A 15,891-nucleotide genomic window follows, 5' to 3' on the forward strand; every position below is an offset into this window, starting at 1 on the left:
GGGACGATCACCTCCCTGGCGCTGCTGGCTCCGCCGGCCTTCTTGACCACCTGCGCGCACGGCCGGCTCGTGCTCTGTCTGTCAGCTGTCACCCTCAGCTCCTCGCCGTTCGCGCAGCTTTCCGTCCGCCCCGCCCAAGCCTGCAGCGATGCACGGTGTTGTTGTGACCGGGAGGGGCCGTGCCCGACCCCGCCAGTTCCCGCCTCCTCCTTCAGGGCCGGGCCCCGCGCAGCGGGCCGTGCCGGGCCGTATGGAGGAGCAGCTGCTCCGCGCTTTGGGGGGGCTCAGCCTGCAGCCCCCGCCCCGCCGCTCCCCGCGGCGCTTCGGCAAAACTCTGGTGCTGCTGCGGGGCCTGCCGGGCTCCGGGAAGAGCACGCTGGCCAGGTAAGGGCGTCGTCCTCTCCACGGAGCTTAGCGGCTGCACCAGAGCCGCAAACGTCGCGTCTTGGCTCCGGCCCTTCCCTGGCGGGGTCTCGGGTGGGCCGGCGGGGCTGCTCTGTTTGTTGCTCCGCGAAAAGCAGCGGGCGAGCGCTCCTTGCGGTTGGTCGCAGGCGCGGTGTTACGCTTCCTCTTCTGACGGGGAAACTGGTACGAGCTGGGGCTGCTGGTCCTCTGCTGTCTGAGTCCCGCTCGGGGCCGCGGCGGTGTGCGGTACGGGCAGAAGAGGCTGCTCCAAAACTGGTCAGAACTGAGCGAGGATACTGTGAGCAGCCTCACCCAGCGCAGCCCCGATCCGCTGTCACGCGGTCTCCCAGGCGGCTGCCTCACAGCTCCCAGCGCCCGTCCTCACCCTCAAGTGGAACAGAGACGTTTCTTCTGGTGCTCTCTCACACGGCCCTGCTCATCGCCTCCCCTGGCAGCCTGATCTCGTGGTCGGCAGCCCTGCACCAGCAGAGGGGTTGGAACTGCGTGATCTTAAGGTTTCTTCCGACCTGAGCCACTCCACAGCGCTGTGAGTGTGGGCTGTGTGCTTCCTCCAGGTCTCAGGCCCTGAGGAGCCGCGTGTGCGTTATCAAACCGTTCTGTGGTGCAACAAAACGGCCGTACTGCAAAAGCTGGGAGCACAGAGCGTGAGGCTGAACCTACAGCTCCTCATCTGCACAGCAGCCCCTTCTGTAGAACGGGGTCTTCTGCCTTACAGGCGGGTCTGCAAGGTCAGATTCTGAGGTGAATGTCCAGAGACTGTAGTTTTGTCAAACCCCAACCACACGTCTGTTCTTGAAGGGATCATTTCAGCACAGGTCCCATCACTGTCAGAGGAGTTTGGGTTTTCTCGTAGTACAGGCTGAACTTAATGATTTGGGGGGTGTATTCTCCGCCAATGCAAATAAGTGACTCTATTTTTTCTTTTTTTTTTTTTTTTTCCCTTAGGTCAAAATAGAAGGTTAAATATTAACGAGAGGTTTGCAAAATAAATTGTAAGCGTTGCTTTAGTCCTGTGTAAGATGAGTGCCTGAGATGAGTGTTCTGCACCTAGCCCCTGTCACCTGTGTTACTGCAGGATGGGGCTCAAAGGGCAGCTGTGGGAACTGCACTTAGCACGTCTCCATTAGCTCTGTCCAGATTTTGAAAGGACTGTGCCAAGAAAATGCTGCTGTTTGCTTTCCCCACATCCCACATTGTTTGCTCTAATGCACTGAGCAGAAATTTGTTTGTAAAAGCTGAACTTTCTAAAATTAAATTGAAATTAAATTAAAATCTCCATCCCTGGAGGCATTCAAGGCCAGGCTGGATGTGGCTCTGGGCAGCCTGGTCTGGTGGTTGGTGACCCTGCACATAGCATTGGGGCTGAAACTAGATGGTCATTGTGGTCTTTTTCAACCCAGGCCATTCTATGATTCTATGATTCTAAATGATTCTAAATTAGTACAACAAGCACAGTGCATGATCCTGCAGGAGAGAAAAGGTGCATCAGAGTACACGTGCACAAGTGGTCTGGCTGAAATCAGAAGGTGTTTGCAGAGGCTTCCCATGGCAAGCCATGTGCTCTGGGCTCAGCAGGGCGCTGGCCTCGAAGTGTGTGGGTGAAGGACACTTCTTCCAGCTTCACTGCTGTTTGGTTATCAGTATATGCCATTGTTTTCACCTTTGCTCTGCTGTTTCTTCTGCAGCTTTCACACAATCCCCATTCATTCATTATTCGTATCAGCCAGAATTTCTGTTGTAAGCTGTACTTCTTTACAGCACTCAGAAATGTCATGAGCCATAAATGTTATCACTATTGATACCTCAACTTGCTGATAGCTCCAGCAGCGTCCCCTTCTCACTCTGTCACTCCGGAGCATTTTCCAGCAGCAAGCTGGGGCTGGTGACTTGATTCCCACACCTTTCAGCATCACTTAGCGCTGGTTGGGTACAGCTCTGTAAGATAAGGTTACAGTGTCTTTGTGGAAACAGTTTCCCCATGCAAGTCACTCTCCCAGCTCAGAGGAGCTGGCATGGTGTTGGGACAGGTCAGTTCTGGTCTGGGTTTTGGTTGCTGGTAAAGAGAGTGAAGGAGCCACCTGTGGTATATTCAATAATCAAGGCAGAATGAGGATTTGTTCTGCTCAGTGGCAAATTCCAAACCTTTCCAATTACTTCACTATTAAGGATATGCTTTCCTGAACCTCCTGTTTATTAGCTTTGCCTCACTGTCTCCCTTAGCTGCTCACCACCAGTGTGGGAGAAGAAAGGGAGAGGGGGAGTTACATTTCCAAGAGCCTCTGTCAGATGTGAGTAATGCCCTCCACATGGATGCCTTCCTCCCTGACTTCACAGTACATGTTTTATGATCAAACCAAGGCAACCGCTAAGAAAACAGTTACCTGAGGTGCAGTAGTGGGTATAGCTTCCAAAAACATATCCAAAAATCAAGTCACATGCAAGCTCTTATCTGCTTCTACAATAGACTTTGTTTTGGCTGGAAATACACACCTTACACAATGTATCAAGCAGCTTCACTCCAGCACTAGGCTGGGCATGATCAAATATGCAACTTCTAAGCCACTGCTGTTTATTTGTCACTTGAAATGGGGGTCATTCTTGTACTCCACCATGAAGTGCAGAGAGAACTGATCCCAAACAGATGACAAAGAAACAGAAGGTGAAAAGTACATTGGCACTGAGGCATCAGTGCTTAACATAAGCTACATCTTCCCCAGTTCTCTTCGCTGCATTTTGTAGAATCTTAGACGCATGGGAAGGTTTGGATTTGAAGTGACCTTGCAGCCCACCCAGCCCAACTCCTGCTATGGGTAGGGCTACCACCCACCAGCTCAGGCTGCCCAGGGCCCCAGGCCTGTCTTCACAGGAGAGGTGCTCCAGTCCTCTGACCATCCTCATTGCCCTCCCCTGGACCCACTCCAACAGCACCATGTCATTCTTGTGCTGGACTCAGTACTCCAGATGGGGACTTATGAGGGCAGAGCAGAAAGGGACAATCCCCTCCCTGTCCCTGCTTCCTAACTTCCTTCTGTTGATGCAGCCCAGGATACTGTTGGCCTTTTGGGCTGCAGGAGCACACTGCTGGCTCATGTCCAGCTTTTCGTCCACCAGCACCCCCAGGTTTTTCTCCACAGAACTCTCTAGAACTCTCTACATATGAGTCCTTCTCCCAGTTTGTACATATATCCAGAATTGCCCTGAAACTTGCTCCATTCTTCCCTGCTCCTCCAGTCCCTTGTTCAGCCTTGCATTTGGTAAGATCTTGATCCAGCCTGGCTTGCCACCAGGATCCCAATGCTATTGCAGAACTGCAGCTCTGTCTCAGTTTGTGGACTTTGCTTATCAGCTCTGCAGCTCTTGCTTCCAGGTGGCAACACACTGTAAACATACGAAATGCTTATGTTTTGAGTACTTCTCTGCAATGTGTGACTGTTGCTCTGCAAAATGCAGCTGCTGCTCCCAACCCCATGGGCAAGGTGTGGACACCCCATCATGGGGCCTGGCAGCTGTGTGCCAGGCCAAAGTCCTCGGGGCGTCAGGAGTTGCCAAAACATGGCAGGCTGTGCTCTGCTTCTCATATTTCTGATTTTTATGTTGAAAGTGCCACAGAAAAGCTCTGTGTAAGGAAGAGTGACCGCTGTGCGTGGTGCTAGTTCTTATGGTCCTTGAGTACTGTGTTCAGTTTTGGGCCCCTCACTACAGGAAAGACATGGAGGCCCTGGAGTGTGTTCAGAGAAAGGCAACGAAGCTGTGAAGGGTCTGGAGCACAAATCTTGTAGGGAATTCTTGTAGGGAATTCCCAGCTGAGGGAATTGGGATTGTTCAGTCTGGAGGCTCAGGGGAGACGTTATTGCTCTCTGCAGCTGCCTGCAAGGAGGTTGAGGTGAGTCTTCTTCCAAGAAACAAGTGAGAAAACATAAGGAAATGGTCTCAAGTTGCATGGTAGAGGTTTAGTTGGATATTGGTTGGATATGATTGGATATTAGGAAAAATTTATTCATAGAGAGTATTGTGAAGCATTGAAACAGGCTGCCCAGGTAAGTCGCTAAGACACCATCCCTGCAGGTATTTGAAAGATGTGTGGATGTGGTGCTTAGGGATATGTTTAATGGTAGACTTGGCAGTGCTACGTTAGTGGTTGGACTTGAGGATCTGAGAGTTGTTTTCTAACCTAAATGATTCTATAAATGTTATGATCAGTCTTACCTTGGAAGGAGATTGCATCTTGAGGCTCCAGCCTATGAAATGCAGCTGGGGCTTTCTTTCTCCAATGATGTTATCAGTGACTGTGAAAACTTCTCCCTCCCTGTATGCATATCCAGCCAGTTGAAAGCCTGGATAATAAATTTGTTGTCTGTGAAGACATTAATATATACAGTTAAACTCCAAAATGATTGTTTGAAAGTGCTGAAGATTCTATTAATAAAAAAGGAGGCTTCAAAAACTGTATACATCATGGGAACAGCTCTTCAGATGAATAATTCAGAAGGCTTTAACACCCCATCTCTATTCACTCACACAGCTGTTTCAACCCGCTATGGCCAAACAGAAGCACAGTAGTATTTTCCACAGCAAGATTCTCCTTTTTTAATCGTCGCAGCCATCATACAGCTGCCCAGGGTGGAAGAGGAGGTGAGAGCCTACGCTGATCCCAAACCTCCCTGCTGCCTGCAGCTGCCCGTGGGGCTTCAACCTTGCCAAGGTTTTTAGCAGTTCCCAGACACATGAAGTTGGCTGCTTTTGTGTCTGAAAGCTGTTTCCCCACCCGTGTCCGTCTAATGAGGTACTTCCCCCAGCGTGGCAATCTGGGAGAAAAGGGAGGAGCAGAGTAAACTTTTGCTTGTCATAGAATCATAGAATGGTTTGGGTTGGAAGGGACCTTTAAGATCACCTATTTCCAACCCCCTGCTATAGGCAGACACACCTCCCTCTAGACCAGGTTGCTCAAAGCCGCATCCAGCCTGGCCTTGAATGCCTCCAGGGAGGGAGTATCCATAGCCTGGCTGGGCAATAACACACCATGACACAACCTATATAACACACCACTGTGTAACTGCTGCAAGACAGAGCAGTGCTAAGCAGTTCAGTGACTCACGTAGGCAAATCAGTGCTAAACTTTTGGCAGATGCTGTTTATCGCAACGCAGTGCTTAAAGTTCAGTGGCTTTTCTTTAATGCAAACACAGCATGCAATTACCCTTTGGTCTCACAAAGAGATTTTGTCTTTCTTCCCCTCCTTAGTATAGCTTACACTTACTGATCTAACTGTGATGGATGCTGCTCAAAATTTCTTAATAACACCACCCACAACTCCTCTCATTTTACATAGGTGCAGTATATTTTCCTAAAATACAGGCATTTTTGCTGCACACAGTGGTTAGGAGTGCAACAGGAATGGCTGTCGTGGGCTGTAAAGGATTGCAGAAAGCAGCTGTCAGCTTCAGAGTCATATTGTTTTAGAAAGCCAAATGTCAAAGCAGAATAGGCAGAAGGTGAAGCACCTGCTTAGTGTTTCCTGTTAGTAGGACCTGGTTTAGTATGAATATAGCAAATGTGACAGTGATTTGTTGTTCTTAATACATTTTGTGCCATATTTTTCCTCCTTCCAAGTACAAGTTTGGTCTCGTGACTGTGCATTTGCACTAATAACTAAATGTCGTGTGTGCTAAAACTGTGACAACATTTTGAATTGGTAAGAAGATTGGTAAAGCAACGGAGAGGTAAGGCACTGGGCAATGAGATAAATCTATCAGTATGTCAGCACTAGAGTAAGCAGATAAGCAGTAGATGCCCTCTGCTCTTCATGATAAGAATTCTTTGCATGGGACCAAGTTGAGAGTATTTGATGTTTGTTAGATCTGTTTGTGCAGCAGTAATTGGGTGATTAACACATCTCTCCTGAGCCAGAAGAGAACCACATGTAGCTGCTAACCAGGACATAACGGAGGGGCTGTAGCATGGACACCATTGCTGGCCTGCCAGCAGCCAGCCATCAGCCTGCTCTGTGACAGTCACTACCCCAAAATGAGATTAATTAATCAGAAATTGATGGAAGTTACAGTGCGGGTGGAACAAAGTCAGCAGCTGACTTTTATTCCACTAAAGCAATGTGCAATCCCAGTGAAGCATTGCTTCTGGCAGGCAGATTAGGATAAAATTGGTAAGTAAATGGTTTGAGCAGAGCTGGAGATGACAGAATTAAGCCTTTTCTGCCTGGGTGTCTGTTTTTTGCTGATTACCCAGAGGGACCTTTTCCCTGCCTTTGCTCAGTTAGATAAGACATTGAGAAATAGTTGTTTTGTCGCTTGCGGGCATGTATTGAGGAGCTGAGCTGAGTCACAGGGACTGCATGCAGTGTGAGATAGCAGAGCAGCGCTGTGCACGTTGCAGTCATGAGGCTTCTGGACTGGCCTTGCTTTATTTCCACTGGCTTCTGGGCCCTGAGGAGATGGTGAGCAGTGAGGTTGTGCCGGGGGCTCGCCCGGGCTTCTCATAGGGATTCCCACCCTCCTTCTCCTCCCAGTGCTGCCTTGTCTGAAAAAATAAACAGTTCAGCCCATGGATGCACCACAAATGGAAACCCAGCTCTGCATCAGAATGGTTTTATGTTCTCTGAGGACTTGCAGAAGAATGTTAGCCACCACATAGGGAGCATTTTCACTTGCTCACAGCAGGACAGTGTCGCAGCTCCATGGCACCGCGCTGGGACACATGCCAATGTAAAGAGGAGAGGCACTGCCCTCTGCCACCGACCACGGGGAGCTCCTTCGTCAGCCACAGCTGATGGTACTGTGGATCATCCTCACTAAATGACAAGCTGTTCCTCAGTTATCTTCAGAAATCTCTCTGTAGTGAAACTCCTGCGATCAAATCACCTTTTGAGACCAACTTCCATGGGGTTAGCAGTAATTTCTTTGCTGTACATTCATATCTTCTCAAATAACTCAGAAAACTGAATTATTACTACGATTAAAGACTCACGTTGGCAGTCCACTGCAGATTTCTCTGCTGAACTAAAGAAATCGAACATCCTTTAGGCTCCATTCCTTTCCTCCTATGTGTCCATCTACTGATGACACCACTTTCATAGCTCTTCTACCTGGGATTTTCAAAATGAAGCAATGTGCAAATTTGCAGAGCACTCACGTGGCTCCTGATTTAATGCTCTCTGTGAAAGGTGTGTGTTTGCATACACTAATCCTTCTTTCATTTTTTTTTCCAGACAGCTGAAATGTGACTATCCCAGTGCTGTAGTTCTTAGTACTGATGACTTCTTTTCTAGAAATGGTGTGTATGTGTTTGACCCTGACTTCCTAGAGGATGCACACAAATGGAACCAAAAGAGAGGTGACTGAATTGACTGAAATACTCTTTTTTTCAGCATAGTTCTTCTTTGTAGTGTGTCTTTAAGTTTAGTATCCAGAGAAGGTATCTCAGAGTAGTGCCATACACCGTAGCTCCTGGTGCGCATGTTAAGAAAACATTCGCCACTTCTGAGTTATTTGCAGCATTAGAAATTGGAATTTATAATGAGTAAATGTTGGTGACGGTAGGTACTGCTTCTGGAAGCAAAACAGTGGCTAATGGATAGCAGTGCTGAAGTTTGGGAACAGCAGGTGACATGGAATAGCAGCACTGCAGCCGCTCAGCACAGCTGTATGCACAGCATCACACAGACTGCAGGTCTCAGATGTCCATCCTGAGCTGCGAGTGGGTTAATGAGGAATTCATGATAGCCAAAAGGAATACTTACAAACCTAATGACAGTTTGGGAATGTAATCACCATGGTTTCTATTTCGGAAAGAAAATGTAACATGCTTTTGTGGCTGTGCTCTAAATTCATTGATTGCCATTGCAAACATACGCTGAGATCACAAAACAGACATCTTTTGGAAATAATAGTCACTTGGATGTGCTGTAAATACCCCATGCTCATATAGACACTCTAAATATGTTCTACAAGAGTTTCAGATCCTGTTGCTCAGCTGCATTACCTCCTCCAGGAAGCACCTGCTGAGCTCTGCTTGGGTTTGGGTGGGAGATACAAACTCAATGGGAAGCCAGGTGTGCTGGGGGTGGGCAAAGAAAGGGCACTTTGGGGCTAGAAAGACCTGACTCAGTCTGCTATTAATACATTTTAGCTTTACTTAATGTGTTACATTGCAGCACGCAAAGCAATGAAGAATGGGAAAAGCCCGGTTGTTATTGATAATACCAACATCCATGCTTGGGAAATGAAGCCATATGTGATGATGGTAGGGAAAGCTATGATTTATTGCTTTTATATGCTTAACCGTGACATTTAGGAGGTGATCTAACTGAAACAGTTCTTAACAAGGCTGAAAATAATTACTTCCATTTTCCCTCAGTCCTCTAATTATAGTTAATAATTTACATTGTGGAGACAGGGGAAAAAGTGTGTAGGTACTTATTTTATCTAGTCAGCTATGTACCTCAGTGAAGGCATAATTATTGAAAAGATTAAAGGGTCTTTAAACTTGCCCTGTAACTTCTTGGCAATCAGGATGTCAACAGTGACATGGATACAGTGCTTTCCAAACTGTTGAATTTGAAACTGGCTGAACAGAAGAGTTTCCAAAGTTAGCATGTCTATCAAGGTGGCTTACAATTTTAGTTTAAGACTTGTGAAAAACACACCAGAAAGAATCTTTGATGGTCCATTGATACCTGTTTGCAGTAGTTCTGGCAGTATTCTTAGTACTGTTTTAGAATATGGCCTGATAACATTACACTCATGCTTGTGCACAGCTATACTCTCTTTGGCTTGTGATTTAAGAAGTTTGAGGCTGAGTATTGCTCTTATAGGAACTCAAAAGAGGCAAGAATGCATAGTGATACTGGAAACCCTGGGCACGTGCTCCTCTGGCAGAAGCTGTGACTGCCTCTGGGTGACTATGAGGCAAATGAGAGACCTCAGGTAGAGGTGAACAAGATGTAGAAAGACCAGCAGGGGCCCCTGCCTCCTTTCTGCTACTACGTAATGTCCTTAGGAGGCAGTGCTTATCCCCTTCAAACTGAAAGCAAGCAATAACTGTATTGACTATATATATGTATATATATGTGTGTGGGTGTATGCTTTACCACACACACACAGAGATTGAGGTCTGTAGCTTGAGTGTCTGGAAATAACACAACACTCCCAGAAGCTCCAACCTGTAGCTCTTGAAGCACCTGTGACTGCCAGAGCCAGGGCAGCGTGGGGAGTGTGAGACCCAAATCCTTTGGTGTAAGAAGGAGCGGACAAGCAGGGAGCTAGACAAACATCTTGGTGGGATCTGTGGCTCTCTTCTTTCTGCCTCCTGGGGATACATGGGACATCTCTTGACCAGATGAAAAACCTCAAGGGTATGGAAGATTGCCTACCGCTGAGCTCGGCAGCCATAAATCTAAAGCTTCTGTGTACTTCCTCAGGCACGTGAAAATAGGTATGAAGTTATATTCCGAGAACCAGATACGCCCTGGAAGTTCAATGTTCGAGAACTGACGAGGTACATCTTTTTCCCTTTGCTACATCAGGCTGCTTCTCACTTACGTGCTCTGAGGAAGGTCAGCACTCTTTCTCTTCATGCACCCTAAAATGTAACCCGGTAAATGACAACAGCAGGGTTGTTGTGGAAAATTTAACAGTAGTAAATTGTGCTATTTACAGCTACATGGTAAAAATGTGGCTCTTCAGAGTTTGCAGACAGCAGATGTCCCTGGCAGGCTTTGCAAAGACTGTTTCTGGTCTGTCCCGACAGCCCTGCATGTCTGAGCTGCTCCCCTCCTTCTCAGACTTCATTTATAAATCTCCCCTGGCATCACTCTGGGTAGCCTCTCCACCATAAGCAGTACATTCCACCACCTTTCTCTTGCCAGTTCCTTATTTTTCTCTTGCTTGCCATGGAGCAGCCAGCAGCACTGCCTCCCCATCACTTCTGAGCCACAGCGGGTAGGACTTTTCTGGGACATGCACCCAGATAAGGCAACAACAGCTACAAGTCAGCATCTGGGCTCTCTCTCCAGATGTGTGAAAGTTCATCCCAAGGCTAGCAAGCTGTTGGCAATAAACCCCAGCAGCATTCACATTAAATAACATACAGGTCTTCTACATAACTCTTACTAGGCCACGTTTCAAAGCATTTGTCTTTCTTCTTCTGTCCTGGCTGCCCACAGAAATACTTGGGCTACATTTTTTCAGGAGTCTTTAAAATACTATTGAGAAGTAGGTAGCAGTGAATTACAGTTTAGCAAAAATAAAACAGAATGAAATAAAAACATAGAAATAGATCATCAAGCAGAAGGACCAATGGCCTTAACATAGCAGGAAGTCATAGCAAGTTTAAGTTAACTTGTAATGCGTTCTTTGTTCATGTTGACTCTACAGAAAAAATATCCACGGTGTCCCTCGACAAAAGATACAACAGATGAAAGAAGAGTATGAGCATTATGTTACCTTCCACAGCGTTCTTCACTCTGAAAAACCAAGCAGAGAAGACCGAAGCTCCCCTGACCCATATGCAGCCTATGGCCTGGGCGCCTGTGCCAATCCCCCTGCAGCCTTCTCAAGTAGAAGACCTCGCATGGCACGTACAGACAACCCAGTGTTTTACTGAGGAGGTGCATTCCTCTGTGTGTGCTTTCATCATCAGGGTATAACAGTCTCTAGTTTTACAGTTTTTTTCTAAACTATTTTATTCTTCTATTTTTCTACTACTTTTCTAAATGAGACTTTTACTTCTGAAGTCATTAGATCACTCAGGTTGGAGTGACATTTAAGACCACTGTCCCTTCTACAAACTGTACTACCTCTTGTCTCTTCCTTTGCTGAAATTCATTCATGCTCATGGCGAAATGTGTTACTGGCTGAGCCTCCCATTTGTTTTTCCTTCATCGCTCTTTCACTTACAGGTAACACCAAACATTCCTAGATTCATGTGGCCAATTCCTTCTCTGTGCAGTGGTCATCTGCTATTTTAATACTTCATGATTTTACGCATCTTATCTGAAGCATTGCTTCTAGCTTTAAGAGAGGTAAAAACACTAAGATACAGTAGCAAGATTTGATCTTCTGCATCTACGCATCTGCTGCCTGGAGTCAAGTCATGCTGTTCTTACCTTAGCTCTAATACACCCAAACAGCATCTCCAGCATCAAGAAGAAAAGCTTGAATACACCAAACTGTGCCCTTAATCTTGCAAAGAGTTGGACTGCGAGAGGAGGCAATCCTGAAAGGAACACGAGCATTAGGTGAGCACTCATTAGCTTTGTGAAGGAACAGCATTACAGAAGCAGCTCTAAATAGCTGTAGCCAAGGCTACCAAGTACCTGCCTGGCCTTGGAAGTACAAGCTGTATTGCACTAAATAACAACTTAAGAAAGGGCAGGGAGGGAGAGTGGAAGGGAAAAGTGTTTCTATGGGAGAAATTAACTCCTTCCACTGTGAAGTGGCTGGATGAGGAGAAGCAGCCATCCTGCAGGAGTTTTATCTGTATTTTTAAACCCTAGTGATATGTGCTTATCAAGAAGCCTCATGAAATGAGATGCTAAAACTCAGCTTTAGTAATGGTAGTTTTTTAAAGTAGGTACAGAACATCAGGCAGTAGTAATAAAGCAGGATGGTAGCAAGCAAGCTGCTTTGCAGTAGGAAATGAAGGCAGCTCACCCTGGACATTAGGAAACATGGGGGTAGCTATGATTCATCTAGCAGTTCAGTGGTCAGAGAACTGTAAGGTGTAAAGGAACACATTTTGTATGGCAGGGTAAGAGTGAGGCTGCCTGTAGGACTCTATCTATTACTAATACCTTTGTATGTCATTCTGCTATGAATCAAACTTTCATCATTATGGCTGCTTTCTAAAACCTTTTTAAGAGCTATACAGAAAGTTTTAAGGAAAAAGGTACAGAACTGTGCCAGAATTACAGAGGAATATTTCAGAATAAAACTGCTGTAATTGGTTACAATAAACTTGGAGAATTGTTAATTTTGCCCTGTGTTACTCCCGCAGCCAAACAACTACTCTAATGCTATTGGGGATAACGAAACTGCTCAAGACTGAAACAAAGGCGCTACTGTAATTTAAGAATATATCAGAATCAAAGTAACGGGTTATAAAACCTTCAGCCACAGCAATGCTATTGTACACTACGTTTGTGCCAGAAATGTACCATTATTCAACTCCGAATTATTTGCTTTGCAGATGAAATGCCATTTCATGAATTTTGTAATGTAACTTTATTACAATCAGGCTTTAATGTACAAAGTAAAAACATTTAAATTTGAAATATACACAGTACTGTACATGTGCATCTAGTAGCATTTGCGGGATTTGCGCCTTTGCAGCACTCTGCGGATTGATAACGAACCCTCAGGTTCCTCTGTGTCCTTCTGGAGAGCATCAGCTCCTTCAGAACTGCTTTTCAATGAACTGTTTGCTTCCTTAGCAGATCTGGAACTATTTTTGGATGAAAGATCACCAGATAAATTAGGAGCCCTCGTATCACGAGATAAATTAGTAGCTCTTGTATCACCAGATAAGTTAGTAGCCCTCGTACCGTCTTCATTTACATAATCCATCTTCTTTTCTTCTGGTACAGTATTTATGAGTGCTTGTGTATTAATCATTGCAAGTTCTTCATCAGCAACCAGGTCATTATCAGGAAGCTGGACAGCTTCTCTCAGTTTTCTACTGGGGGTGACACAACCAGCGTTTGGGTTTGTTTCTTTTGATAACTTGCTATGCTGTGAGCCCAAACGTCGTGGAGGCTGAAATGCCTTTTTTAAAGATGGAGAAATGATGGAACAGAGCGGTGTCAGTGGTGGAGGGGCAGGTATGCAGCTGAGGAAGTCCACTGCTTTTCTCTTTTTGCTGTTTCTGGGATGGTTCTCACTACTTACAGCAGATGAAGGCGTTATTGCTGAGCCTTGTGGGAAAAGCTTTGTATTTGGTGTGCTAGCTGACAAGGGGCTCGGATGCTTCGTTTCAATTTTGGAAGAGATCTAGTTAAAAAAAGAGAAGTTTTATGTTGAATAAAAAACCCATTATCTTCCTCAACTACTTCCACACAACAGGGAAAAAAATAGATTAAAAAAAATGCTGTATAATTCATATCCAGGTTACCTTTGGTTTGATAACTTCTGAGAGTGACCAATGCTTTTTTTCAATTATTTATAGTTGATGAGTTCATTTACATGCACACTAAGACAGCACATTTACGCTGTGTCTGAGATCAAAGCTAAATGGAGAGGAATTTTGCTGTGCCAGATGTTAAGAATTCAAAGTGGTCACTATAAAATTGAGTTAACTGAGTCTTTCCTTTCAAATCTATGAAATAGTGAGCAATATCTAGTAGAAAAGACATGGAAATTCTCTGAACAAGGGCACACGTGGAAGAAAGATTTACAGATCAAGAGTTTTCCTCCTAGTGATGTCTGTCATAGAATCACTGAGGTTGGAAAAGACCTCTAAGATCATCCATTCCAATTGTCCACCTACCACCAATATCTCCCACTAAACCACGTCCATCAGTACAACATCTAAATCTTTCTTAACACCTCCAGGGACGGTGACTGCACCACCTCCCAGGGCAGCCCATTCCAGTGCCTGACCACTCTTTTGGAGTTATGTCAGATAATCTTCACAATAGGACTGAGAAAGTAACAAACCATCCACAGGGAAAGGAGGATTCATTTTCCCCATGTAAAATTTAGAGTGTTTAAAGTACGCTGTTGAAACACAGGTCATGAAGGGTATTTTCCATATACTGCCTGTAGGAAGACTAGTCTAGGGATTTCTTTCTGAGTAACAATCCTAACCCACACATGGGTTTCATTGCATCTGATCTGCTTGCATTGCCCTGAAGAGACCCTGTGGGGCGGACTGAGAGTAGACCATCAGTATAAAACCTACTTATATCCTCACCATAAGTCATATCAGTATAAAACCAAGACTAATTACTAGTAGCTTACCGAACTTCTATCTTCTGCATAAAGGCCTGAGTTGCAGGAAGGAGAAGAGCATTCCAAACCACATCTCTTAGGTAAAATGGGTGTAAGTGAGCAATTTCTTTGTAGCAAATTCATCAATTTACTTTCTGCATCAGAGCAAAAGGAGTCCACATTCTATAAAGCAGAACATATTACAGTGCATAACAGCTGTTTCTACAATTCCCTAAGTATTCCATGCTCACGTACTAAATAGTTAGGCTTTGTTTTCTCTCTATACTCCCACCAGAAGTTTACTGTATATCCAATCAACAACTTAGAAGTCTGCTGCACATTCCATGGAAGAAAATATACCTTCCTTTTACTGCTTACAAGAAAAATAAACTTTTGCATTTAAATACTTTTGTGCAATAAAAAGTGAGAATGCATGATCAAGATGTTCTCTTTAACACAGCTAAATCTGAAATTAAGAATAAATAAATAAAAATCAACAATTCTTTCATTGATACTGAATGTGCTCAGCTAAGCAAGACAGTAAATTTCAACTGTAAAAAGGCAGAGCCCAGTAGTCTGTGATAGGTTCCTTGTGGACAAGTGAAATGGGTTTGCAGGCCAGAGAAGATTCTGCAGCACATGCTTAAGGCAGTGGTGTTGAGCTGGCGGGGGGAATGAAACCAGTTAAGATATTCAATAGGTGATATAGAGTCCTCCAGGACAAGTGCATTAACGTCTTACTCATCTCCAACAAAATCCCCTCTAATTCAACACTATGTGCACTACTTAAGTTTTATTAGTACTGACAGACTTCTTGGTGACAAACGTAACACCGCAATACCTAGAATTAATCATTCAACTAAAAATCTGAAGGTTTACCTCTATCATCCTTCGCAGTTCATTAAACTTCTCTTGAAGATGGTTTTCCTTTGGGCTAGCTGAGAATGCAGAAAGATCTCCGGCCAACAGCACAGGAATTTCTGATCTGAATTCAGACTGCCACTGAAGGTTGCTTGCAGCAATGAACGAACAGCGGACAACGATATCTTCGATAGCAAAATGCCGGAGATCTGCCCAGATTTTTATTGCCACAAGATTATAGCTTTCATCAGATAAATAAACCATGTTAGAGAATCCTGAAAGTAAGAAAAAAAAAATATAGAATTAAATTCTTTCTAAGCAAGTAAGTGAAGACATTATTTTCTTTAGGAAAACAATTACCTGCCCACATATTAGGGTGATGGGTTACCTTAACTGGCTTTAACAGAACTGAGATGTAGGTATAACACCAAGATAATTTCGATAATTTCAATAAAAAAAAAATCTAGTGCTTATTCAATGACAACACATTTGGTCCACAACATACCTGTCCTGCTAATGGATATTACAACTCCAACTACATCAACTTCGGCACATGGTGGCTGATAAGAAGGATCCAACAGGCTGGTGAATTTGAGAGCCTTTCTTGGAAAAAAAATCTGCTGCAGCATCTTCTGTGAGACCTGAAAAAAACCTCATACTGTTTT

The 15,891-nt window shown here is 44.9% G+C and overlaps 2 protein-coding genes across 4 annotated transcripts in view; one reads left to right on the forward strand and one right to left on the reverse strand.

Moving 5' to 3' along the window:
- Positions 1 to 127: 127 nt before the first annotated feature.
- Positions 128 to 12,727, forward strand: N4BP2L1 (NEDD4 binding protein 2 like 1). 2 transcript variants are annotated; one of them, XM_025146831.3, is made up of 5 exons: positions 128 to 384; positions 7,648 to 7,772; positions 8,593 to 8,681; positions 9,859 to 9,993; positions 10,814 to 12,727. In XM_025146831.3, the coding sequence occupies exons 1-5, from the start codon at positions 149 to 151 to the stop codon at positions 10,868 to 10,870; spliced, it is 642 nt and encodes a 213-aa protein (XP_025002599.2). In that variant the 5' UTR covers positions 128 to 148; the 3' UTR covers positions 10,871 to 12,727. The 2 variants fall into 2 exon arrangements, with proteins under 2 accessions (XP_025002599.2, XP_417110.3); XM_417110.8 differs by having other exon boundaries at positions 9,859 to 9,935.
- Positions 12,643 to 15,891, reverse strand: part of BRCA2 (BRCA2, DNA repair associated) — a 36,750-nt gene continuing 33,501 nt past the window's right edge. For both annotated transcript variants that reach the window (NM_204276.3, XM_025150482.3), the window contains exons 24-27: positions 15,732 to 15,867; positions 15,245 to 15,501; positions 14,396 to 14,548; positions 12,643 to 13,426 (exon numbers count right to left, since the gene is read on the reverse strand). In NM_204276.3, the coding sequence (NP_989607.3) occupies positions 12,737 to 13,426; positions 14,396 to 14,548; positions 15,245 to 15,501; positions 15,732 to 15,867 (1,236 nt within the window). In that variant the 3' untranslated portion in view covers positions 12,643 to 12,736. The remainder of the gene's footprint in view (positions 13,427 to 14,395; positions 14,549 to 15,244; positions 15,502 to 15,731; positions 15,868 to 15,891) is intronic.

The sequence above is a fragment of the Gallus gallus genome, chromosome 1 (genome assembly GCF_016699485.2).
Source record: "Gallus gallus isolate bGalGal1 chromosome 1, bGalGal1.mat.broiler.GRCg7b, whole genome shotgun sequence".
NCBI lineage: Eukaryota > Metazoa > Chordata > Aves > Galliformes > Phasianidae > Gallus > Gallus gallus.